Source organism: Oncorhynchus clarkii, chromosome 9 (genome assembly GCF_045791955.1).
Source record: "Oncorhynchus clarkii lewisi isolate Uvic-CL-2024 chromosome 9, UVic_Ocla_1.0, whole genome shotgun sequence".
NCBI classification, from domain to species: Eukaryota; Metazoa; Chordata; class Actinopteri; order Salmoniformes; family Salmonidae; genus Oncorhynchus; species Oncorhynchus clarkii.
The window spans coordinates 65,040,930-65,067,715 of NC_092155.1; the positions used below are offsets into that span (position 1 = coordinate 65,040,930).

At 41.1% G+C, this 26,786-nt stretch overlaps 3 protein-coding genes across 3 annotated transcripts in view; 2 read left to right on the top strand and 1 right to left on the bottom strand.

Moving 5' to 3' along the window:
- The first annotated feature begins 461 nt into the window (after nt 1-461).
- On the top strand, nt 462-1,953 carry LOC139417363 (iroquois-class homeodomain protein IRX-3-like). The gene is made up of 2 exons (XM_071166632.1): nt 462-694; nt 922-1,953. The coding sequence occupies exons 1-2, from the start codon at nt 488-490 to the stop codon at nt 1,693-1,695; spliced, it is 981 nt and encodes a 326-aa protein (XP_071022733.1). The 5' UTR covers nt 462-487; the 3' UTR covers nt 1,696-1,953.
- A 4,693-nt stretch (nt 1,954-6,646) lies between these two features.
- On the bottom strand, nt 6,647-13,025 carry LOC139416749 (tumor necrosis factor receptor superfamily member 5-like). Its single transcript, XM_071165787.1, has 9 exons — nt 12,877-13,025; nt 12,275-12,353; nt 11,987-12,112; nt 11,741-11,887; nt 11,441-11,534; nt 8,217-8,275; nt 7,728-7,826; nt 7,612-7,643; nt 6,647-7,504 (listed from the first exon to the last, which is right to left on the bottom strand). The coding sequence occupies exons 1-9, from the start codon at nt 12,934-12,936 to the stop codon at nt 7,142-7,144; spliced, it is 1,059 nt and encodes a 352-aa protein (XP_071021888.1). The 5' UTR covers nt 12,937-13,025; the 3' UTR covers nt 6,647-7,141.
- A 4,031-nt stretch (nt 13,026-17,056) lies between these two features.
- The window catches only part of LOC139416750 (protein diaphanous homolog 1), a 47,961-nt gene continuing 38,231 nt past the window's right edge, over nt 17,057-26,786 (top strand). Inside the window, exons 1-8 of the mRNA XM_071165788.1 lie at nt 17,057-17,131; nt 18,560-18,685; nt 19,141-19,215; nt 20,127-20,300; nt 20,667-20,830; nt 21,165-21,356; nt 21,758-22,331; nt 22,636-22,801. Of these exons, the coding sequence (XP_071021889.1) occupies nt 17,057-17,131; nt 18,560-18,685; nt 19,141-19,215; nt 20,127-20,300; nt 20,667-20,830; nt 21,165-21,356; nt 21,758-22,331; nt 22,636-22,801 (1,546 nt within the window). The remainder of the gene's footprint in view (nt 17,132-18,559; nt 18,686-19,140; nt 19,216-20,126; nt 20,301-20,666; nt 20,831-21,164; nt 21,357-21,757; nt 22,332-22,635; nt 22,802-26,786) is intronic.

The following is a 26,786-nucleotide window of genomic DNA, read 5'->3' on the forward strand; positions in this document are numbered from 1 at the left end:
TAAAGTAATTTACTTTTTGGCATATTTGGAACTGAAAAAATATGTATGGGAACGGGTGATGGCATTGATACAACTGGTGGCCTACAATAAATTAATAGTTAAGGATCTATAAAGGACCTAACATTATAGATCGTATTGTGACAACAAATAGTAGGCTAAGTGAATTATGAGAGATTCTAGTTTCTAGTATCCTCCCCATCAGAACAAAACTGTGAAATTCAAATGAAATTTCATCATTCGTCTCTCACCATAGAAATTATTGGTTTGAGATACGTTTTACACAGTCTATTTAGCGCCTTTAAGAAACCGTTAAAAGGAACAGCGGAGTTCTCCTTTGATGGGATTTGGTGCGAGTGAAAGCGAGGTATTTTGAACGTAACTGTCAATCACCGCGGTTAAGAACCGCCCATTACTGGATAGGGGTATATTTAGAGCTGGTGAGGGTGCACATTACTGTCATTCAAGCTCTGATAGTCAGGGGGTAAGGATGCCTGCGTCACAAACAGGCAACTTCTTTGAGAGAAATATCAACATGCCCCCTGGATATCAGATACCGTATTTGGGAGGTCCAGCTGGGGTACAACAGCAACAAGCCCCTTATCTTGCTGCGATGGCTGGGGTACCTTTGACATATTCCGGACTACAGGGATACAACTTCATCCCCTATTCACACCACAGATACATTGCGAACATGGTAAGTTATTTGTTATATGTTTTCTCTATTGTATACCTAATCAATAACATTTCCAGTTAATAGTCTAAATGTATTCATAATTTATCAATGTCGGAAAAAGAAAGCATTCTACTGACCTTTTTAATACCAATTAAATATAATGCGTAATTACACACTTAACAAATCAATGTGGTCAGTTATGCACGAATTTAAACATATAATCTAATCACGTTCTCTTATGTTTTCAGAACAACTCTTTCGACCTGAAAGCTGTCTCTCCATATCATCAAGCGCTTCTCGGCCGAGGAGGTCCATTCTACCCGCAATACCGACCAGGCGCAACCGATGACCTGATCAGGGTCGCCAAGGTGGCTACCCGGGAAAGCACCAGCGCGCTCAAGGCCTGGTTGAACGAGCATCTTAAGAACCCGTATCCCACGAAGGGTGAGAAGATCATGCTTGCTATTGTAACCAAGATGAGCCTCACGCAGGTTTCCACTTGGTTTGCCAACGCCAGGCGACGACTGAAGAAGGATAATAGGGTAAACTGGGCGTCCAAGGGGAAATCTGACGAGGAGGGCGAGAGCGACGAAGAGGAGGGCGAGGGCTCTCTGCAGAAACCCCGTTTGGACGAAGAAGATGAGATAGATCCTCCAACCGAAGATGACAATGAGGATATTGGACATAGAGTATCCAACTCAACGACAGAGCCGGTGGATGAGCGCCTTGTGAAACAGTCAAACGACGACAATAGAGCTGGTAGGCTCGCGGCGCACGCGGAAAATGTGGTAAAGAATGACACAGAACCCAAATCATTTCCAGCTAATCTGGAAAGTAAAGATAACGTTGAGTGTCAAAAACCCAAAATATGGTCTTTGGCAGAAACCGCGACATCGGAAACGGGGAAAAAGCCCCAGTACAGTGCTTGTCATCCTGGCACACAAGTTGGCAAATTCTGGGCAGAATGGGCATCAAGGAACGGACTGTACATTCCCGTATACCCTGCTCACGATATTCTATAACAGAGCATTTATTATTTAAAACAGTCGAGGACAAATTTTTACATCTTATGCACTTTAAACTACCAAATTCCATGGCGTGGGTCTACTTTTTGACGTTTAAACGTGGACTAATTTGCTATGAAAATGCTGGGTATATGTTTGTTAGGCTACTTGTAAGACCAACAACTCTTACAGAACATGTTATGTGTACATATGTGTATATATATTTTCGATGAACAATCTGTAAATTCTTATTTCATTTGTCTTATCACAAAAAAATATTTTGGTAAAATAAAATCGCTCAAAATATAAAATACAATTTTCGTGTGTGTTCCACTATTTTCAAGGATCAGTTCTTACAGCAGGCTATTTGGGTTGGGAAAGGTCTGGTAAAGCCACAGTCTGATTTTGAATGAAATGTTACATTATTTTACATTCTCGTGTAGCTTATTATAGTTTCAGACGCATGTATCCATGCAGATTGCCAATATATCTAATGTTAGGAAGTTTAAGCAAGCTGACTGTTGTTGAATAACAACCATCTACAAAAAAATGGGTTATAATTTCATTGATAAAACATTATAGAATTTACATATCAAACCTAGATCTGTTAAAATTCATGTATTAGGTTAACTCATTGTTGGTCCATGCAGGATGATAATGGCCTCCACAAATGGCCTACCTTAGGCAACTGACCACATCTGGCCAAAAAAGAAACTGCATGCCTGTTCAATATAATATAGCAGAACTTTAAATGAGTATAAAATATTCACAATGTAATACAAATCTATATTATCTTTATGGGAAGTATAAATGGAAATGGGTTAAGTGTTCTGCATCTCCAAACCTCCACAGGTAGAGAGAGATTTTGTGTGTGGTGTGTTTATTTGTAGGAGAGGAACTAACATACACATACAACAGGAGAGCATACAGTATCTACAGAGTTGGAGGTGAAAGACTGGATAATCCTGTCCCTTGCTAATCACATAGAATCTCCCAGTTTTCCATGTCAAGTCAAAGGGTTGTATCTCCACTAATCCAGTGATAATGAGAAAACCCCTGAGAGGAAAGAAGCCCCTTCACACCACCCCGAGACACACACATCCAGACACACACAGAGGGTTGCGTCGTGCCCTTTTCACAGGTGGCCACAGGTGGCAAATGAGGTGTAATCCCAGACAGAACAGGACCCAATCTGCCACAAACTAGTGAACATATTTAATTTGATCTCATTACATTAATCCAAGCATACTCTATCCAAGCACACTCTTTAAAATCATTGGACATTTTCATTTCTAGTTTTAATTGTGACATGAATATACTTTTTACAGCATCTACAAGGTCAAGCTAATGTCTATGAGTAGCCTAGCCTTATGACCTCCCAAGATCATGACATTCTCACAAAAGTATGACAGAGGCTGAAGTCCACCGCCTGACTGATGCTGAAACCTCAAGGTTCTAGTCAGAGCCATTTATAGGGCTCTGTTCTAGTGAAGTACTACCTCCTCCTTGTGGAAAATCGGAGTATATGCCTCTGACACCAAAACAAAACAGGCAGTTTGCATTTGGGTCCCGAGTGGCGCAAGCGGTCTAAGGCACTGCATCTCAGTGCTAGAGGTACCTACAGACCCTGGTTCAATCCCGTGCAGTATCACAACCGGCTGTGATCGGGAGTCCCATAGGGCAGTGCACAATTGGCCCAGCATGGTCCGGGTTAGCGGAGGGTTTGGCTGGGGGAGGCCGTCATTGTAAATAAGAGTTTGTTCTTAACTGACTTGCCTAGTTAAATAAATAAAATAAATGTCAATTTCCATTGTCTTTAAAGGGTGACTACACTTTCTGATTTGGCCTCACTTTAGATTTGGTTCATTAAGAAATGCTAGCAGCCATGACTGAATTCAAACCTGAGTTGGTTTTGTGGTGTGGTTTGATGTGAGTGTCTCTTGTGTGTGTGTTTGCAGATGGGAAGAGTTAGCCAAATTATTTAGCCAATTACCTTCAGCTGACTGGTGTTCCGCCTTGACAAAATTGGTTTGACTTTGGATAGCCTATCTCTGGGGCTTGTGAGGGACTGTCAATAAATTACACAATGGAACTGAGACAATATTTTCATGTTGCACACTTTTTAGATCTCAATAAATGCTTTCAATATTTGTACATGAACTTCAAAATATATAGTTGGACTGAGGTTTTTAATTCATTGAAATTTGGAGCTATTAGAATTTGTACATATTGTCCCAATGTACAGTGCCTTGTAAAAGTATTCACCCCCCTTGGCGTTTTTCCTATTTCATTGCCTCACAACCTGCAATTTAAACAGATTTTTATTTGGATTTCATGTAATGGACATACACAAAATAGTCCAAATTGGTGAAGTGAAATTAAAAAAATAACTTGCTTAAAAAAATTATTCAAAATAAAAAACTGAAAAGTTGTATGCACATGAATATGTATTCACCCCCTTTGCTATGAAGTCCCTAAATAAGATCTAGTGCAACCAATTACCTGCATAAGTCACAATTAGTTAAATAAAGTCTACCTGTGTGCAATTTAAGTGTCACATGATCTGTCACATGATCTCAGTATATATACACCTGTTCTGAAAGGCCCCAGAGTCTGCAACACCACTAGGCAAGGGGCACCACCAAGCAAGCGGCACCATGAAAACGAAGGAGCTCTCGAAACAGGTCAGGGACAAAGTTGTGGAGAAGTACAGATCAAGGTTGGGTTATAAAAAAATATCAGAAATGTTGAACATCCCACTGAGCACCATTCAATCCATTATTAAAACATTGAAAGAATATGGGAGCCATAGGAGACCTGCCAAGAGAGGGCTGCCCACCAAAACTCATGGACCAGGCAAGGGGGGCATTCAACAGAAAGGCAACAAAGAGACCAAAGATAACCCTGAAGGAGTTGCAAAGCTCCACAGTGGAGATTGGATTATCTGACCATAGGACCACTTTAAAACCTCTCTAGGGGGTGTGGGACGGTAGTGTCCAACCTGGCCAACATCCAGTGAAATTGTAGAGCACCAAATTCAAAAACAGAAATACTCAATATAAAAATTAATAAAACATACAAGTGTTATACATCGGTTTAAAGATGAACTTCTTGTTAATTCAAGCAAGACTGTAGATTTCAAAAAGGCTTTACGGCGAAGGCATACCATGCGATTATCTGAGAACAGCAGACAAATCATTACAAACAGTTACCAGCGATAAAATTAATTACTTACCTTTGATGATCTTCATATGGTTGCACTCACAAGACTCCTATTTACTCAATAAATGTTTGTTTTGTTCGATAAAGTCCATCTTTATATCCAAAAACCTCAGTTTCCCCCCCGCGTTTTGTTCAGTAATCCACAGGCTCAAGGGCAGTCACAAAAGGCAAACGAAAAATCCGAAAAGTATCATTAAAGTTCGTAGAAACATGTCAAATTATGTTTATAATCAATCCTCAGGTTGTTTTTAGTCATAATAATCAATAATATTTCAACCGGACAAACGCTTCATCAATATAAAACGAAAACAAGAAAGGTGCACTCTCGGTCGCGCACATGAAAAACCTCTGGGACACTGCAGTGTACACTCATTCAGAGTGGTCTTACTCCCTCATTTTTCAGAATGCAAGCCTGAAACAGTTTCTAAAGACTTTTGACATCTAGTGGAAGCCATAGGAAGTGCAATTTGAGTCCTAAGTCAATGGACTCTGTATAGGCAGTCAATGGAAAACTACAAACATTTAAAAAATCTACCTTCCTGGATGGATTTTTCTCAGATTTTCGCCTGCCATTTCAGTTCTGTTATACTCACAGACATTATTGTTAACAGGTTCAGAAACGTTGGAGTGTTTTCTATCCAAATCTACTAATTATATGCATATCCTAGCTTCTGGGCCTGAGTAGCAGGCAGTTTACTTTGGGCACGCTTTTCATCCGGAGGTGAAAATAGTGCCCCCTACCCTAGTGAGGTTTAAGCCGTACACTCCACAGAGCTGGGATTTACGGAAGAGAAAAAAGGCATTGCTTAAGAAAAAATTAAGCAAACACATTTGGTGTTTGCCAAAAGGCATGTTGGAGACTCCCCAAACATATGGAAGAAGGTACCCTGGTCAGATGAGACAAAAATTGAGCTTTTTGGCCATCAAGGAAACGCTATGTCTGGCACAAACCCAACACCTCTCATCACCCCGAGAACACCATCCATCCACGTTTTTCATTGGCAGGGACTGGGAAACTGGTCAGAATTGAAGGAATGATGGATGGCGCAAAATACATGGAAATTATTGAGGGAAACCTGTTTCAGTCTTCCAGAGATCTGAGACTGGGAGAGGTTCACCTTCCAGCAGGACAGTGACCCGAAGCATACTGCTAAAGCATCACTCGAGTGGTATAAGGGGAAACATTTAAATGTCTTGGCGAAGTCAAAGCCCAAACCCCAATCCAATTGAGAATCTGTGGTACAAGAAAGATTTCTGTATTAAAGATTGCTGTACACCTGCGAAACCCATCCAACTGTAATTGCTGTAAAAGTTGTCTCTGCAAAGTATTGACTCTTTTTTTAGGGGGGGGGGGGGGGGGGGTGGAATAGTTATGCACACTCAAGTTTTCTATTTTTTTGTCTTATTTCTTGTTTGTTCACAAGAAAAACTATTTTGCATCTTCAAAGTGGTAGGCATATTGTGTAAATCAAATGATACAAACCACACAAAAATATTCCTGGTTGTAAAGGCAACAAAATAGGAAAAATGCCAAGGGGGGTGAATACTTTCGCAAGCCACTGTACATACCAAATGTAAACAGCGCATTTCCCCAAACCATAGCCCTATCCTTAACCACTCATAATTAATACCTAAGCTTAACCCTTTGAGTTGTTTCTGTTTAAATCCTGTAACCATGTGGAATTAATGGGTCAAAATTAGACATTCATCCACATTACGTTAAATCCAGACTTGAAAGCATGAGATCAGGTTGGATATAGAGTTGAAATGTATTCAATTTTGAGTTGCATCCCAATATTACACTTTATATACATCACAGAAGACTGAAATATAACAAAACCATTTAACATAGAAACACCAGATTTTCGTCAGCATTTTTTACATTTTATTAATTATGAAACATATTAATAACATTCCACCCATGAGGCCACTAGAGGGCGATTTGGTCATTTCACCAACACACCCACTGGGCACAGACATCAATTCCACGTCTATTGTTGGTTCAATGTAACTTCATTGAAATGATGTGGAAACAACGTTGATTTAACCAGTGTGCGCCCAGTGGGCAGTGAAATGTATTTTCGATAGTTTAGTGCAAAGGAGAGTAATTACAACAGAAAACACAATACAGGTATACTCTAGTATGCTTATGAAAATGTTCTATAACATAATACAGTAACAACCAATACTTTTTAAAACAGTTTACAATGTACAGAATATTCAGCAATATTTAATGAATATTTCATGGTAATGCACAATCTGACCATTGTATATTGTGTTCGGCACTGGGTAAAGCCGAGTGGTTATGTGATACCATTTGTGGATCAGACAAATAAGTATTGTGTTGTTTACCCTGCTCCTGCGCCACCACATGTCCATTTTCTGTCATCTCTTCAGTTTTGGCAGAAGACTCGGCTTGAGAGTCGTTGACATCATTCTCCACTGGTGTTTGAGTACCTGGTGATGGTGGTGATAGTGGCTTTCCATTTTGGATCATAGGTTTGAGTTGTTCCCTTTCCTCATCAGGTCCTTCTGAGTTTCTCCCTTCATTGTTTCTGTCTTCTGTAGGTCTCCTCTCCCACCCTAGACACTCCACACAGGGTTCCTATGGCGAAAGACATATGTCAGCCATATGTGCATTAGTTTGTCAAAATACTAAATTATAGCTGTATTACTGTCATGGCTGATCGAAATGTCAGAAAAATAACATACCTTTCCTTTCTTGTAGGCCTCTCCATGTTTACCTAGTACACAATAAAATATGATTATTTAAAAAATCCTATGTAAAGTTTTCACTCAAATAACATCATAAAAGGAGTGTTATATACCTTTATATTTCCACAGGATAATGCCCACAACACTCGTGACCAATGCAACAACCACAAGGGAACATCCTGCTATTCTTCCAGAGAATGTGGGTACTAACACTGTAAAATAAATCAAAAGAACATCACAAACAATAAAACCAACTATTGTCAATCAACAATATGCCTACGGCCTATGTGTTACTGACACTAGTTTTGACAGATGTATATAGGACAGGCTACTACAGTAAACTGCCCTACTATAGAATACTGTAATACTGAGAAGATTCCTCCACACAGCCCCACCACATGTTTTGGTTTCAGTGATGTGAATTAAACAGTCCCGTACAACCATGTTGCACAGTTCAGGAGAATGAGTTACTGTGAAGAAGTGATGGTCAACTGACAATAATGGAATACATTCTATTGTTCAACAATTTATTATGGTTAAAGGAAAATGTTGTAATGTTTGGGTAAATTGTGTTGCGTTCATCGTGTGGACCCTGTACTTACCACAGACAATGTCAGAGGTGGATGTCCCATTGGCTTCAGTTTTGGATCCTTTGTCACAACTAAACATTTTTAGGGGAATGTTTTTGAGTATACAGTGCAGTTTATGAACAACATTGGTCAAATATGTGGAAAAATAATCAAGCAATAAATCAAGCAATTCCTAAGTTGTTCAACCAACTAATCAAATATAATTACATTGACTGTGACTAACAGTTACAACTGCAGTATGATAAAATACGTTACATAAACTCAGCAAAGAAAGAAACGTCCTCTCACTGCCAACTATGTTTATTTTCAGCAAAATTAACATGTTTAAATATTTGTATGAACATAAGATTCAACAACTGAGAAATAAACTGAACAAGTTTCACAGACATGTGATTAACATAAATGGAATAATGTGTCCCTGAACAAAGGGGGGGTCAAAATCAAAAGTAACAGTCAGTATCTGGTGTGGCCACCAGGTGCATTATGTACTGCAGTGCATCTTCTCCTCATGGATTGCACCAGATTTGCCAGTTCTTGCTTTGAGATGTTACCCCACTCTTCCACCAAGGCACCTGAAAGTTCCTGGACATTTTTGGGGGGAATGGCCCTAGCCCTCACCCTCCGATCCAACAGGTCCCAGACGTGCTCAATGGGATTGAGATCCGGGCTCTTCGCTGGCCATGGCAGAACACTGACATTCCTGTCTTGCAGGAAATCACGCACAGAACAAGCAGTATGGCTGGTGGCATTGTCATGCTGGAGGGTCTTAGTCAGGATGAGCCTGCAGGAAGGGTACCACATAAGGGAGGAGGATCTTCCCTGTAACGCACAGTGCTGAGATTGTCTGAAATGACATCTAGCTCAGTCCGATGATGCTGTGACACACCGCCCCAGACCATGACGGACCCTCCACCTCAAAATCAATCCCGCTCATTACAGGCCTCGGTGTAGAGCTCATTCCTTCGACGATAAACGGAAATCCAACCATCACCCTTGGTGAGACAAAACAGCAACTCGTCAGTGAAGAGCACTTTTTGCCAGTTCTGTCTGGTCCAGCGATGGTGGGTTTGTGCCCATAGGCGACGTAGTTGCTGGTAATGTCTGGTGAGGACCTGCCTTACCACAGGCCTACAAGCCCTCAGTTCAGCCTCTCTCAGCCTATTACAAACAGTCTGAGCACTGATGGAAGGATTGTGCGTTCCTGGTGTAACTTGAGCAGTTGTTGTTGCCATTCTGTACCTGTCCCGCAGGTGTGATGTTCGGATGTACCAAACCTGTTTAGGTGTTGTTACATGTGGTCTGCCACTGCGAGGACAAACAGCTGTCCATCCTGTCTCCCTGTAGCGCTGTCTTAGGTGTCTCACAGTACGGACATTGCAATTTATTTCCCTGGTCACATCTGCAGTCCTCATGCCTCCTTGCAGCATGCCTAAGGCATGTTCATGCAGATGAGCAGGGACCCTGGGCATCTTTCTTTTGGTGCTTTTCATAGTCAGTAGAAAGGCCTCTTTAATGTCCTAAGTTTTTATAACTGTGACCTTAATTGCCTGTGAACTGTTATTGTCTTAACGACCGTCCCACATGTGCATGTTCATTCATTGTTTATGGTTCATTGAACAAGCATGGGAAACAGTGTTTAAACCCTTTCACAATGAAGATCTGTGAAGTTATTTAGATTTTTACGAATTATCTTTGAAAAGACAGGGTCCTGAAAAAGGGATGTTTCTTTTTTTTTTGCTGAGTTTACATGTTATATACAGTACCAGTCAAAAGTTTGGACATAAACCCTTGAATGAGTAGGTTTCTTTATTTGTACTATTTTCTACATTGTAGAATAATAGTGAAGACATCAAAACTTTGAAATAACACATATGGAATCACGTAGCAACCAAAAAAAGTGTTAAACAAATCAAAATATTTTTTATACGGGTGATTCTTCAAAGTTGCCACCCTTTGCCTTGATGACAGCTTTGCACATTAGGCATTCTCTCAACCAGTTTCATGAAGAATGCTTTTCCAACAGTCTTAAAGGAGTTTCCACATATTCTGAGCACTTATTGGCTGCTTTTCCTTCACTCTGCGGTCCAAACATCTCATTTGGGTTGAAGTCGGGTGATTGTGGAGGCCAGGTCATCTGATGGAGCACTCCATCCACTCTACTTCTTGGTCAAATAGCCCTTCCACAGCCTGAAGGTGTGTTTTGGGTCATTGTCCTGTTGAAAAACAAATGATAGTCCCACTAAGCACAAACCAGATGGGATGGCGTATCGCTGCAGAATGCTGTGGTAGCCATGCTGGTTAAGTGTGCCTTGAATTCTAAATATATCACACCAGAAAAGCACCCCCACAGCATCACACCTCCTCCTCCATGCTTCACGGTGGGAACCACACATGAGGAGATCATCCGTTCACCTACTCTGTGTCTCACAATGACACAGCGGTTGGAACCAAAAGTCTCAAATTTGGATTCATCAGACCAAAGGACAGATTTCCACCGGTCTAATGTCCATTGCTCGTGTTTCTTGGCCCAAGCAAGTCTCTTCTTCTTATTGGTGTCCTTTAGTAGTGGTTTCTTTGCAGCAATTCGACCATTCTGTAATATCCTCATGAGAGCCAGTTTCATCATAGCGCTTGATGGTTTTTGTGACTGCACTTGAAGACAACTTTCAAAGTTCTTGAAATGTTCCGGATTGACTGACTTTCATGTCTTAAAGTAATGATGGACTGTTGTTTCTCTTTGCTTATTTGAGCAGTTTTTGCCATAATTTGGACTTGGTCTTTTACCAAATAGGGCTTTCTTCGGTATACCAACCCTACCTTGTCACAACACAACTGATTGGCTCAAATGCATTAAAATGGAAAGAAATTCCACAAATGAACTTCAACAAGGCACACCTGTTAATTGAAATGCATTCCAGGTGACTACCTCATGAAGAATGCCAAGAGTGTGCAAAGCTGTCATCAAGGCAAAAGGTGGCTACTTTGAAGAATCTCCATAATAAAATATTTGGATTTGTTTATCACTTTTTTGGTTATTACATGATTCCATATGTGTTATTCCATAGTTTTGATGTCTTTGCTATTATTCTACAATGTAGAAAATAGTAGAAATCAAGAAAAACCCTTGAATGAGTAGGTGTGTTAAAACTTTTGACTGGTACTGTATTACTAACAGATCTATTGTTATTATTTAACACATCACAGTTATTAGTAAAAAGATTGAACTCAGTACTTACACTGTCCATTGCTTGCACTTGCTCTCTGCTGAGCTGTCGCTGGAGAAGGTGTTTGCAGGACAGGCCTGACACACCGTGTCCCGGATGTGGTCACCTGAGAAAATATACAGCATACGGCTATAGTGACCACATACTCACAAATGACATCATTCAGGTAGCCTAACTCTAGCAGCTCAAACCACGTAATAAAATAGAATAGAAACAGAAAAGGAACGATAAAGTCCATGTGTGAATACATAGCAGGCTCACTAGTCTAGAATTCAATCGTTGCTGATAGTGTTATAAAGGCGTGTTTTCTACCGGTGTAAAGTGTCTCTTGTCCTGGTCCACATTTAGTGTGTGGTACACATGTCAGGCACTCTTTACTGGAACAGTGGTGTCCTGCCTTACATATGCATTGGCTGAGGCTTGTTTTGCTCCTATTGGTACTGCCCTCAAAGTTTTTATCTGTGGCAGGAAGGAGATACAAGTGTAGTGTTATTACAAGCAGATGAGGCAGATCAACAGTAATGTCCTTGAATATGTAAACATTATAACAATTCTCACTTTGGTCACAGTATGGTTGCACTTCGCAGATGATCTTCTCTGTGAATGCTTCCTGGTATTCATTCTCTTGGCAGGGCATACAATGTGGATCAAAACAACCACTATGGTCGGATGACATCCTTGTGCCTATTAAAATAATGTATTTTTATCATAATAAATACTGTACTCTTATAGCCTAATTAAGTGTACATCCTACAAGGGTTCAGACTCTGTTTGACTCAACAACAAAAAAATGTAAGGTAGTGAATGGGAGTATATATAAGCTATAATGAATGTTCTCTTCCTTACCTGGCCCACACTTATTACAACACTCCCCATTATTATCATACTGTGTTGCTGGATCACAGGAGTAAACTGCGGGGAAAACCTGTAAACAAAATGTATATTAAAAAAATCCCTATTATGATGTCTTAGAAACCTCAGGTCAACTGTCGCAAGTCACAACCGAACAACTGCCTCAACCACAGTAGCGGTGGAAAGTACCTAGATTCACGCTCTAGAGTCTGGACTAGACTAGACCACCATTCACTTTACTTTTCTAGTACTGAGCATAGCAGCATGAACGTTTCAAATGAGATGCGAGCTAGTAAAATAACATGAAAGGTATTACAGCTTTAACTACGACAATGGTGTTCTTAATCGAAAGTAAAAGTGTGTTGAATGAGCTTTCTGTGCATTTAGCAATCTTGTTTCGAAACGCATCAAAATGTACACATTTAGTCAATCACTGTGTTACAAAAGAAACCTAACACTCATCCTCAATATAGGGTCATTGAATACATTTAAAGTGTAGCCTATTGTATGCGTACAGAAAATGGGTGGGAGCTATTGCTCCCGGGAATGCAGAAGGCATGTCTTCATTTACACATAATAGACTAAAACCTACTTACCGCCAGCATAAATAAAAGCGTAACAATTTCGATCCTTTTCGTCTTGAAACAACCCAACATATTTGCAACTTCTCAGATTCTAGGTATTCACTCCGCAGCTACTGTACAAGCAAGTCAGTCGATAACAGCTGAGCGGTGGGCTGGGCTCTGAGCATAAATAACTGAGAGAGGGAAATTCCCAAAACACGCGTGACCATTTCCTAAAAATGACAAAAAATGTTGGAACTCAAGATTATGTGGAATGCACGATTATTCCCAAACCATCAAGTAGGCCTACGAAGATTTTTGTGAACAATGCCATCATTATCTTGGATTACTTATCATAGCGGTCTACAGACAATTTATATGTAGGTTTAGTAAGCAGCGGCCTCTTTATTTGAGTGTCGTTTGTGCTTGCATTTAGAACACACATTTGGAAGTGTCATTCGCTCCCCACATTTGCTACACTTGTGTCAGCAGTGGGATGCAGGTGACGGTGAGGCCAGGCCATCGTAGGTGCTGTTAGGACACCACCGCCCAGTTGAGTTGATTTAACATTTCGTGGAATCTGGATTATTGGTGATTTCCAACATTGAACTCTTCTATAATGGTCAGGAGGTAGCCTACCATTGCTGACTGCCAGAGGTGCGAGTTCGTGCGTGTCCCCCCTTGTGCAGGAAATCCCCCGCCAGTGAGTCGGAGTGAGGGAGCCGCTTTCCATGGAGGTTTCAGTGAGTAGCAGACAATATTGTAGCTGTACAATCCCCAGGAATCCGGATGAGAAGTTTACTTGAGAGTAGTTGACAAACTGTAAAGCAAAACAACAAACAGGATGATAACTAAGAACGCAAACACAGCTCTCAAAATAATCAGGCTTCAATCAAATTGAGTTAAACTCAACTCCATCTCAATGGTGATGAGAGTTGTGATGAGTGTGGGCATACTGCGCCTCCCTATGAGTCAATAGTTGTGAACATTTCAGTTCTTAAACTCTTCACTTGTACCTATGTAATTGCTTGCCTTTATTTGTTTGCTTAAAACCTCTTAAGTATTGGCCCCCTTTTTTCTTCAATTTTCACCAAAAATGACATGCCTGCCTGTAGCTCAGGCCCTGAAACAAGTATATGCCTTTTCTTGGTACCATTTGAAAGGAAACACTTTGAAGTTTGTGGAAATGTGAAAGGTATTTATGAGAATATAACACATTAGATCTGGTAAAGGATAATACAACGTTTTTTTTTTTTTTTTTTTTTGTACCATCTTTGAAATACAAGAGAAAGGCTATAATTTATTATTCCAGCCCAGGTGCAATTTGGATATTGGTCACTAGATGATCCAATGAACCATTGCATTTCTGTTCAAAATGTTGTATCAAGACTGCCCAAATGTGCCAAATTCGTTCATTAATAACTTTTCATATTCAAACTGTGCACTCTCCTCAAACAATAGCATGGTATTCTTTCACTGTAATAGTTACTGTAAATTGGACAGTGCAGTTAGATTAACAAGAATTTAAGCTTTCAGCCAATATTTGATATGTCTATGTCCTGGGAAATGTTCTTGTTTCTTACAACCTCATGTTAATCACTTTAGCTCAACTGTCCCACAGGGGACCCACCAATCCTGAAGAAGTTTTAAATCTGTAGGTTTTGCTAAGGGATGGTTCAACATTTACAGAATGGGGATCTGGAGGAAAGTGGGGGAAGCTCATGCTTTTTCAATTTCAGTTAGGGGGAGGTTATTTTTTTTAAACTAGTCCAGGGGAATGCTATGTAATTTGTAGTTGACATTTCAATATTAGTTTGGGGATAGGGTGGGGCTGCCAAGAGTATGTTTGGGATAGGTTGGTGGGGAGGGTGTGTTTGTTAAAAAAAGGGGGGAAAGTATGTTTTTTGATGATTGTATTGCTATTGTAACCCTATAAAAACAACTGTTCACTCTCCCCCCAAAAAGTTGCTTATTAGGCTATATATTGATGTGTGCCAGATGCCGCCACTCATCTCTGATTCTCCGTTGGGCGTGCACTATCAACTGCACCTGTAGGCTATTTAGTGTCGTCTCAATCAAATCAATAGCCTATAGGCTATATATAGGCTATACAAAGTGCATGCTCGGAGAAGCACAGAGCAATGTTATAATTCTAAGAAAATGTACTTCCTTCCCGAGTCTTTTGTTCAAAAATATAAACGCAACATACAACAACTTCAAAGATTTTACTTATAGTTTATATACAGTTACAGTTCATATAAGGAAATCAGTCAATTGAAATTGTCACACCCTGATCTGTTTCACCTGTCTTGTGCTTGTCTCCACCCCCCACCAGGTGTCTCCCATTTGTTCCATTAACCCCTGTGTATATATACAAGTCGTTTCTATTTGTCTGTTGCCAGTTCGTCTTGTCTCATCAAGCCTACCAGCGTGTTTTTCTAGTCCCTGTTTTCTAGTCCTAAACAAATCTAAATACATTTTAGATTCTTCAAAGCAGCCAACCTTTTCCTTGATGACAGCTTTGCACACTCTTGGCTTTATCTCAACCAGCTTCATGAAGTAGTCACCTGGAATGCATTTCAATTAACAGGTGTGCCTTGTTAAAAGTACATTTTTGGAATTTCTTTCCTTCTTAATGCATACGAGCCAATCAGTTGTGTTGTGACAATTTAGGTTGTCATGCCCTGATCTGTTTCACCTGTCCTAGTGCTTGTCTCCACCCTCTCCAGGTGTCGCCCATCTTCCCCACTTATCCTCTGGGTATTTATACCTGTGTTTAATGTCTGTCTTTGCTAGTTTGTCAGGATTACCAGTGTTTGTCCTGTCAGCTACTGTCTTTTCCCAGCCTCGCTTATTCTCTTCCTCCTGGTTTTTGACCCCTATCTGTCCTGACCCCGTACCCGCCCGCCTGACCACGTCTGAGCCTGCCTGCCGTCCTGTACTTTTGCTCCTACTCTGGATTATCAACCCCTGCTCGTGACCTGTTGTTTGCCTGCCTCTGTTAGAATAAACCTTGTTACTTCACACAGTCTGCACTTGGGTCTTACCTTGATACCTGACATAGGGCTGGTATACAGAAGATAGTGCTATCTAATATAAACGCAGCATGTAAAGTGTTGGTCCCATATTTCATGAAATTAAAGATCCCAGAAATGTTCCGTATACACAAAAAGCTTATTTTTCTCAAATTTTGTGCACAAATGTTCAACATCCCTGTTAGCGAGCATTTCTTCTTTGTCGAAAATCAATCCACCCGACAGGTGTGGCATATCAAGAAGATGATTAAACAGCATGATCATTACACAGGTGCACCTTGTGCTGGGGACAATAAAATGTGCTGTTTTGTCCCACAACACAATGCCACACATGTCTCAAGTTTTGAGGGAGTGTGCAATTGGCATGCTGACTGCAGGAATGTCCACCAGAGCTGTTGCCAGAGAATTTTATCTTAATTTCTCTACCGTAAGCCACCTCCAATGTCGTTTTGGAGAACATGGCAGTACATCCAACCAGCCTCACAACCGCAAACCACGTGTAACCATGCCAGTCCAGGACCTCCACATCCAGCTTCTTCACCTACAGGATCGTCTGAGACCAGCCACCCGGACATCGGATGAAACTGAGGAGTATTTCTGTCTGTAATAATTCCCTTTTGTGAAAAAAAACTCATTCTGATTGGCTGCGCTCCTGCCCAGTCATGTGAAATCCATAGATTTGGGCCTAATGAATTTATTTAAATTGCCTGATTTCCTTATATAAACTGCAAGTCAGTAAAATCATTATAAATTGTTGCATGTTGCATTTATATTTTTGTTCAGTATATATACTGTATATATATATACTGAACAAAAATATAAACACAATATGCAACAATTTATACATATTTATCTCCTTAATAGGCCTAGTCTTTTAGACAAAACCACAACATCATGAAATAAAGACTACTGGGCAAAAACTAATTGCAGGAGCAAGTCACAACATGAACTGACTCAAGAACTGACACACCATTTGTTGAGCGTTGTAGAAACTATAGAGACCAGAGAGGTGCGAAATCTGATAGGTGGGTGGGGTAATAGAGACCGGTAAATCCCTTTTCTTCTCCTTTCCTCTTAGATGGATTTTAAAGGAAGTGTTACTGTAAATTAGGTGAAAAACTCCATGCATTCTAGACAGGAAAGTTTTGCTGAGATTTTCTTTTGAAACCCCGTACATTATGTTGCCACAGGCAGGGCCCAGGAACCAAAACCCCACTTTGATGGACAGAAAAGGTTCAGTAGCCGTGCCACAGGTAAGATTATGACATTTCAGCCTCCGTAACTGAACAACATCCTCATTCCAAGCAATGACATTATGATTAATGCTGTTCGTTTCAATGAAAAGGCAAATTTTCTGGTATTCCATTCTCTCTCTTGAACTGTTAATGACATGTTGACTGTCATGATTTGTAGAACTGTATATCTGTTTAATGCCATTTAGCACACCCTTTTATCCCAAGCGACTTAGTCTTGCGTGCATACATTTTATATGTTGGGGTGGTTGGGTCAATCAAACCCACTATCCTGGTGTTACAAGTGCCATGCTCTAACAACTGAGCTACAGAGGACCATAGACATGGACCGTAGAAATAGTTGTTATTCAATAGGCATCTGTATGACTGTAATAGCATAGTCAGTAAGCTTCTATACTAACACTGAAACAAGCTGTGAGGAAGTTGTGTGGGTACTTTCCTTTGGGGATTCTACTTCCTTAATTCCAGACATGCAGATCTTCTATTCTGTCACTAAAGAGGAACTAAGATTCTCACAAATCTAAATATAAAATGTTTGATACAAAGACAAATCAAGATGTTTTTTTCCTGTTGTGACACATTTGTTTGACAGGTGCTTGTGTTAGTTGTTAGTTGTTCTCAGTTGCGTAGCTCAGTTTTGCGGTTAACATGTCTTAGGGGTATGATATTTGTGCGTCTGTAACTTTCTCACTAATCATTATTCACATTGAAAGAAATGAGGGCCCCCAAAGCTTGTGGCCCTCCTACCTTGTGGGGGCTGTGAGGTGTGTTCTACGCCAGTGGTTGTTCTATGCAAAGTGAAGCGTTCTGTGCATTCAGAACACTAGATATCATTTATGTGCCTTCGGAACACTAGCTATCATTTATGTGCCTTCGGAACACAAGCTATAATTTATGTGCCTTCGGATCACTAGCTATCATTTATGTGCCTTCGGAACACTAGCTATCATTTATGTGCCTTCGGAACACAAGCTATAATTTATGTGCCTTCGGATCACTAGCTATCATTTATGTGCCTTCGGAACACTAGCTATCATTTATGTGCCTTCGGAACACTAGCTATCATTTATGTGCCTTCGGAACACTAGCTATAATTTATGTGCCTTCAGAACACTAGCTATCATTTATGTGCCTTCGGAACACTAGCTATCATTTATGTGCCTTTGGAACACAAGCTATAATTTATGTGCCTTCAGATCACTAGCTATCATTTATGTGCCTTTGGAACACAAGCTATCATTTATGTGCCTTCGGAACACTAGCTATCATTTATGTGCCTTCAGAACACTAGCTATCATTTATGTGCCTTTGGAACACAAGCTATAATTTATGTGCCTTCAGATCATTAGCTATCATTTCGGTGCATTCGGAACACTAGCTATAATTTATATGCATTGCTTATCTGTGATCATTGTCCTCCTGGTCCAGCTGAGCAACGAGATGCAGCTGAGCATCATGATGAAAGTGAAGAGTGGGGAGCTGACCATCGATGACGCCCTGAACCAGGCCAGGAGGAGCAATCAGGAGCAGCTAAAGCAAAGCCTGGCCACAGAGGTACTGTTATGTAGCCTGGCCCCAGATCGATTTGTGTTATTTTGCCAAGGCCCAGTATTACAATACCTCCACAACAATGTGTTTTTGTCGTCTTGCCAACTCCTATGGTCATTGTCACGCATTGGCCTCAAGAGTTGGCAAGACAGCACAAAGAGATCCGGGACCAGGCTATAGGTATTTTACTACTGGGCCTTAAATTCAGCACGGGAAACCATGGCAACAACAAGGCCTGACAGTTACCTTGGACGGTCTGTGCACACGCATAATGGACTTTATCTACGCATGACACAGTACTTGTCATGCATGTTATTCTGTCATTCACTATACATTTTTAAGTTATGCGGTTCCACTGTCCTGTCCACCAACGTAGAACTGGATGTTTCTGATCACTCTTTGATGTGTTCATAACGTTTTGTCCTGCATCATTCTCATTGGTGTATTGATCTTCATTGCAGGAACAGCAAGCCTCCCAGTACAACTTCAGTGTTTACAAGTACAACCGCTACAGGTGGCAGAAGCGCATTCTTCAGGCGAGTCAGATATGGGTACCCTTTTGACATTGGGTTAGTTGTTATCACAACTCGCATTTACAGTTTTTCCCAAATGATAACACATGTTTGCTGAAACTACATCTCAGGTACTCAAAACTCTAAACACAAAACACAAAACAGTTAGCCAATTTCCCCGAACCCCACTGACATCTTGCAAAATGAAACACAGAAATCAAAATCATGTTCTCCCTGCTCAAAATGAAACTGCATACAAATGAGACAAACACACATCAAATGAATCTAACTTAGTGACAAATGAGATCATTCTAATGTGACATATTCAAAACACTACTTTCAGAACCTATTTCAGTCTAAAGACTAAGATTTTGTTAAATTGTTTGTGTGTACTCAAACAAGAAAGGAACACAAATGCAAGATGCGGGCTATGGTTGATAAGCTCACTCTGATGTTGTAGAAGATGACAGGGTTTTCAATAATCTGTTGGATTTCCCGCAGTCTTCACCCTCCACCTCCCTCTGCTATAGCTTGTTGAACAGTATTGCTTTTCATTTGCACACAAGGGATTTTAGCTGTGAAGGTTGTGCCAAAGGTAGAGAATTGCCAAATGTTTGTTATAGAATTGCAATCTGAGTGTAAAGCAAAACATGTGCTAGTTGTATTGCAGATTTGGTGTTGCTTCTGGTAAATTAGTTACAGGTTTGGGTCATTGTGCCTAATAGACCAGTTTTAGTGTGTAAACAATTGGGAAAAACTGTAAACAGGTATTACAACTTCCATTACTGTAAGTAAACAGCAACTCCTGAGTTGTGATAACAATACTGTACAATGCAAGCCTGTAGTGTGCTGGTACATACTGTCCATGTCATGCATCATTGAGTAAAAGCAGTGATCATCTCAGAATAATGTGTATCTCTATACTCTATGTTTAGATTGACTTCAACACTAAAATGGTGTGCAGCATAGAGAAAGGCATCGTAAAGCGGCAGCTGCCGTTCCTGTGTGTTAAGAGCTGTGATGACGGAGTTGGGACCAAGTTCTCTATATCTTTCAGAGGAAGACATGACTATGAGCTGGAGGCCACCTCACTGGAGGACAAACACCAGGTAAGAGAGTCGTCCCTGCCCCTGCCCCTGCCCCTAACCCTATGAGCTGGAGGACACCTCACTGGAGGACAAACGTAAGGTAAGAGAGTCGTCCCTAACCCTAACCCTATGAGCTGGAGGCCACCTCACTGGAGGACAAACGCAAGGTAATAGAGTTATCCCTAACCTGTAATAGAGGTGGACAGCAGCCTGGTTTGTGTATAGGCATAAGAGATGTGAGAGGTTTCAATCACTTCCCCTAATTGGTTAACAGCGGGACATTAATTCTTTAAATAAAGTTTGAAGACATTTTGAGGACTTTATATTTTCAATTGACACGATTTTGATTGAGACTTTTTCACACTGATGTTGTGTTTTGTTGTGTAGATAATGCAACTTGTAAACAAGATAATCTACAGAAACATCTACAGACATCCAGTGGAGGGCAGTGAAGACACGTGTGTGCATCCCCTGCTTCTAGCACCAAAGAGCCTCAGGGAGGGCCTGCTGTTCCTGCAGAGAGGTGGATTGGCATCGTTTAAATGGGTGAAGTATGTTTGTGTTCTATACTAGACTACTACTACTTCTACAACTACTACTACTACTACTACTACTACTACTACTACTACTATTACTACAACAACAAGAACATTAATTACTACTACCACTACTACTATTACTACTACTACAACAACAACTACAACTACTACTACTACTATTACAATTACTATTACAATTACTACTACTATTACAATTACTACTACTATTACAACAACTACTACTACTACTACTGCACAGTGTTTTTACAAAGTTTGGAAGAGTCCTGCATTGACTATAAGTTGTTTACTATCTACATCATGATGTGATCTACGCTTTTGTTGTTAGGTACGAGGCTCACCTTCACCCTGGCAAGCTGACCCTGCTCCCCATCAGCCGGCGGGGGGTAGGTGCAGATGGGGACATGGTCACCTCGTCATCCTTGCCAGTTGTCATTCATTTCTCAGACGGGGAAGCGAGTGTAGAGAAACCACGCAGCTGTGACACCTTCACTCTTTTGACCCACAAGAATGAGTACCAGTGAGTGACCATGTAAAACCCATTCTGAGACTAGGCCGGTAGGTGTTTAGGATGAGAGAAGCGAGCATAAGGAATTTAGGTTATGTGTTCTTGTAGTAATTTGTTTTGTCAATGAAACATTTTAAAATGTTAGTTAAAAATACATATCTAAATACAGCAACAATGTTGTAACTTTTTAACAGAATCATGCTTCAGAATAATGTATATCTGAACAGTTGAGGATTGCTGCTACCAACACACCATTCTCATCACTGTATGTATTATATAAACACACCATAAGCACTTCTATTTGACAGCATCTAATACCATACATTTAGATTTCAATTGTTTGCCCAGTGATTGCCATTGTTTGTTTAATGCCAATAGAGGATGTTAAGGTGAGTTATGTTGTTGTATTGCAGGTTTCAGGTACCTGTGACAGAACTTTCCAAAAGCACAGAAGCCATCCAGAAGGAGAGGGATGCTTGGGTCCAGGCCATAGATGAGCTATGCCTGAACTGGAAACGCACGTCTCAGACTGAGCACTTCTATGAGGAAACCAAGGCTTTAAGAATCTATGACAATGTCAAACACATTCTGGAGGAGAACAAGTCCACTGACGGACAAGGCCTCCGAGGAACAGATCTTGTCTCCAGTGCAGATAATCTATCGGCTGGAGAAAAGATTGAGAGTAAACCTCCAACCTCGCCTCTCCCAAAACCCTGCAGCCCTGTGAAGTTACTAGTGAATGTCCCCTTCCCTGGTCCTGTCCTTTCCCCTGCACCTGCCCCTGATTCTGTGCCTGGTCTTGCACTTGTTCCTGGTTTTGTCCTTGATCCTGTCCCTGTCCCCGCCACTGTCCCTGTACCCATTCCCTCAATGGTGCCAGCTCCCCCCTTCATTCCTATGCCTCCTCCATTGCCCTTTAAGCCCAGTAGAAAACCCTTAACAGTGCGGACCAGGGCCTTCCACTGGGATGAGGTTGGTTCTGATAAGGTACTACAATGGTTTTATTTATCCCTCTTTATTACATTTGTAACCATGTAATATAGTTGCGCACATTGTCAATTATGTTATATTATGGTATATCGCCTTATATGACGCTACACTTGAGTCCAATTCGTGAGAAGGTTTTGTCTGATAGTTTGCAATGATAAGGAATTACCTAAATTCCACTTCCTAATTTCCTTGAGGACTGTAGGGAATTATTCTCTACAGTGTCTCTGTAGCTTCCTGGATCATTGCATTTCATAGAGAATCCAGTTTGTCTTTGTGGTGATTGTGATTGGTCTCTCGGCAGATAGAGAAATCATGCTGGACACGGGGAAACGCTGGGAACATTGAAATTGACACTTCACGCTTGTATGAGCAATTTGCAGTTCAAGATTTGGGAACATTTGGCGGGATCACCGAGCCCAGCATTAACCTTCACATCATGCTCAATACGAAGGTTGCTCACAACTTTAGTAAGTAGCTTTACAATGACTTGTATGGAAGTTTGAGGTGATAGGCCTATATGCTTTCACAACTATATGCTCTATTTTCTGGCCATTTTTCCCCTGGTTGTGCACAACTTATTTATCAAGTTTCAAGTTTTATTGTCATGTGCAGTGAAATGCCTTTCTTGCGAGCTCTTTCCCAAAAATGCAGCAATCAATATCAGTAATACTATAAAATAAAGTAAAGTAGAACAAAAACACATGAGAAATGGAAATGAGAAAAACACGAGAACGTAAGTAAGCTATATCAGTCAGTCAGTCAGTTCCAGGGTCAGTTCCAATACCATATTTACAATGTGCAGGGATATTGGAGTGGAGTGGCGGGGGTAAATATGTATAGGGGTAAGGTGACTAGGCATCAGGATATACTGTACGATAAACAGAGTAGCTGCAGCGTATATGATGATTGATTGTGAGTGTGTGTGCGTGTATGTAGAGTCAGTATGAATGTGTGTTTGTGTATTATGTGTGTGTGAACAAATTAAGGGTGTGTGTGTTGGAGTGTCAGTGTGAATGTGTAGAATCCTGTGAGTGTGCATAGAGACAGTGCAAAAATACAAATAAAATATAAGGGTCAATGCTGATAGGCATTTTGTTAGCTATTTAGCAGTCTTATTTATGGCTTGGGGATTGAAGCTGTTTAGGAGCCAGTTGGTGTCAGACTTGTTGCTCCGGTACCGCTTTCCAAACAGAAGCAGAGAAAACAGTGTGGCTCGGTTGGGCGGGGTCTTTTCACACCGCCTGATATAGAGGTCTTGGATGGCAGGGAGCTCGGCCCCAGCATTGTACTGGGCTGTCCCTCTGTAGGGTTATGCGTTCGAGGGTGGTGCAGTTTCCATACCAAGCAGTGATGCAGCCAGTCAAGATGCTCTCAATGGTGCAGCTGTCAAACTTTTAGAGATCTTTTCAATCTCATGAGGCAGAAGAGGTGCTGTCATGCCTTATTCACGACTGTGTGTGTGGGTGTGGAACATTTGAATTATTTTGTGATTTGGACACCAAGTAACTTGAAGGTTGCGACCCGCTCCCCTACAGCCCTGTCGATGTGGATGGTGCGTACTTGACCCACCGTTTCCTGTAGTTCATGATCAGCTCCTTGGTCTTAATGACGTTGAGGGAGAGGTTGTTTTCCTGGCACCACACTGCCAGGTCACTGACCTCTCATCGTGCCTGTGATCAAGCCTACCACCGTCATGTCATCAGCACACTGGATGATGGTGTTGGAGTCATGCGTGGTCACGCAGCCGTGGGTGAATAGTGAGTACAGGACAGGACTATGCACACACTCCTGTGGGGCCCCCCGTGTTGCGTGTCTGCATGGTTGAGGTGATGTTACCTATCCTCACCACCTGGGGTCGGCCCGTCAGGAAGTCCAGAATCCACTTGCAGAGGCAGGTGTTCAGTCCCAGGGTCCCAAGCTTGATGCTGAGCTTGGAGGGGACTACGGGTTTGAACGCTGAGCTGTAGTCTATGAACAGAATTCTCACATGGGTATTCCTCTTATCAGACCCATCAACATTATTTTCTCGCTGATAACAGATTTGTTTGAAACTACACTCAGTGCTTGATTACTGTAGTTGAGTTGTAATATATCACCTTTTTGCAACCACCAGATGGTAGTACTTAATAAGGAAACTCTATGAGCTTTACATCGGTGTATTGACTCATTCTCCATCTAATCTCCATACCACATGTATTTGCTTGAGAAAAGATGCAAAAAATGTTGTACAGTAGCTACATAACAAGACGCAAGAAATAACCAGCATTGAAGGATTAGGTTGAACATTGAAGCATTGGAATAGAATTAATGCTTTGAGACATTTTGAGACATGCTTTGAGACATTATTTTTTTTTGCATTTTATTAATTTAGCAGAAGCTCTTATCTAGAGCGATTTACAGTAGTGAGTGCATACATTTGCTAGTTTCAGTGTAGATACCTGATATGGGTTGTTCTCCCCTGTGAACTGCACAGTATGTCTACAGGGGGCAGTCTGAGTCTATCAGAACCTTGGTAAAGCCATAGAAATAGAATGAATAGAATGAGCTTGGACCCGCTAATCCTGGCAATTAAATGGGGACATACATTCTATTTCTATGGGTAAAGCTTCCATCTTTTTTCTTCTTCACTTAATGGCTTTGACTGCTGTTCTGTGGAGCATCATTTAAAAAATGATAATATAACCTTTATTTAACTAGGCAAGTCAATTAAGAACAAATTCTTATTTACGATGACGGCCTACCCCGGCCAAACCCTAACCCGGAAAACTCTGGGCTAATTGTGCGCCGCCCTATGGGACTCCCAATCACTGCCAGTTGTGATACAGCCTGGAATCGATCCAGGTTCTGTAATGACACCTCTAGCACTGAGATGCAGTGTCTCGCTGTACCACTCGGGACCAAGTCTATGACTTGGCGTAGCTCAAGGCAACCTAAGACCAATAGATAAAGTGTGTGCATGTGGCGTGTGAGAATGAGGAAAAAATATTTTAGAGAGTTCTCTTCTCGCAGGTCTTCAAAGTGGCACAGAAAGAGTGAAGTGATACACGTGTGGGGCAGCAGAGAGGGTTGTTAAATGGCATCAGTACAAGTGTGCAGGCTGGCAACACAATTAGAGTATGCATGGCCATGAATTATGGATGGAGTCCTGTGCGACAGTTTCTATGAGCGTCTGTCATAGGATAGAACAGGATAGGATACACTCCAAGTGTGCTCCTCTCCTTTCTGTGCCCTGGAAAGTTGTGCTCTGACTAGGCAGCCCCATGTGTTTCAGTTGGTAGAGCATGGTGCGTGCCATGCCAGGGCTGTGGGTTTGATGTCCATTGGAGAGCAGTACGAGAATGTATGCATTAAGTACTGTAAGTCGTTCTCTGGATAAGAATGTCTGCTAAAATGGTGTAAATGTAAGGCACTGTGCTTGGTGACTACCGCCTGTGGGCAACTCCAGGTGATGCATCTCTCTGCCCCCAGCATGAGAGAGGGAAAAGGGTGCTACGCACGCACACACACACACACACACACACACACACACACACACACACACACACACACACACACACACACACACACACACACACACACACACACACAAAGATTATGCTTGCTTTAGATGAGCTCTGCATGCTCATCAGCAGGATCTCTGCTAACTAGCTGTTATCTATTATTTTCCTGTTGTGCATGGACAGTGACAGTATTTTCTCTATTTATCCAAGGAGCTATAGCTAATATTGTTGCTAGATACATACAGTATGACTTCTATTAGTGTATTGTAAATTACAATACATAATTTAGATAAATAATGAATGGTTATTATACGTAGTTATTACAGTATAACGGTTATGTTCTGCGTTTGCAATCATAACACTCTTATCCTTAATGACAAAGTGCTATGCATATAGCTTACAGTTTTACATTCAAACAGATGGATATGAACTATCTATATCCAGGTGGCTGTATTATGATGAGATTAAGAGCATTTTCCCTTCTAGCAGTGAGCTTATATGTGGTCTCTGTGGGCTATAGCCTGTCTCTATGCCGCAGGCAGGCTGCATGACAACACGTAGATAAGTGCAGGGGAGCAGGGGAGGCATGCAGGATGGTCATGGACAGGTGGTTATATGGCGTTGTGTTTGTCTTCATTCCTTCAAGAAAATATCTGAACCCTGAAAGGAGATAAACAGAACAGAATGACTTATCGTGGGTCTTATACTATGTAGTCAATAACCACTGTTCAGGTCATGACTCACTCTTTTTCCAGGTATTACCGACGAAACAGATTGTGATGGACTAAATGGATTAGAAAAATATTGAATATCAAAGAGTGAAGCACATTCCATATAGCTAGTTACAAATGTAGGATCTTAATTTGATCACCCTGTTGCAGGAGAACTTTCCTGAAATGCAGGACATTTTAAACTTTAGTGTATTTCCGTTTTAAAAAGGCTTCTGGAGTTT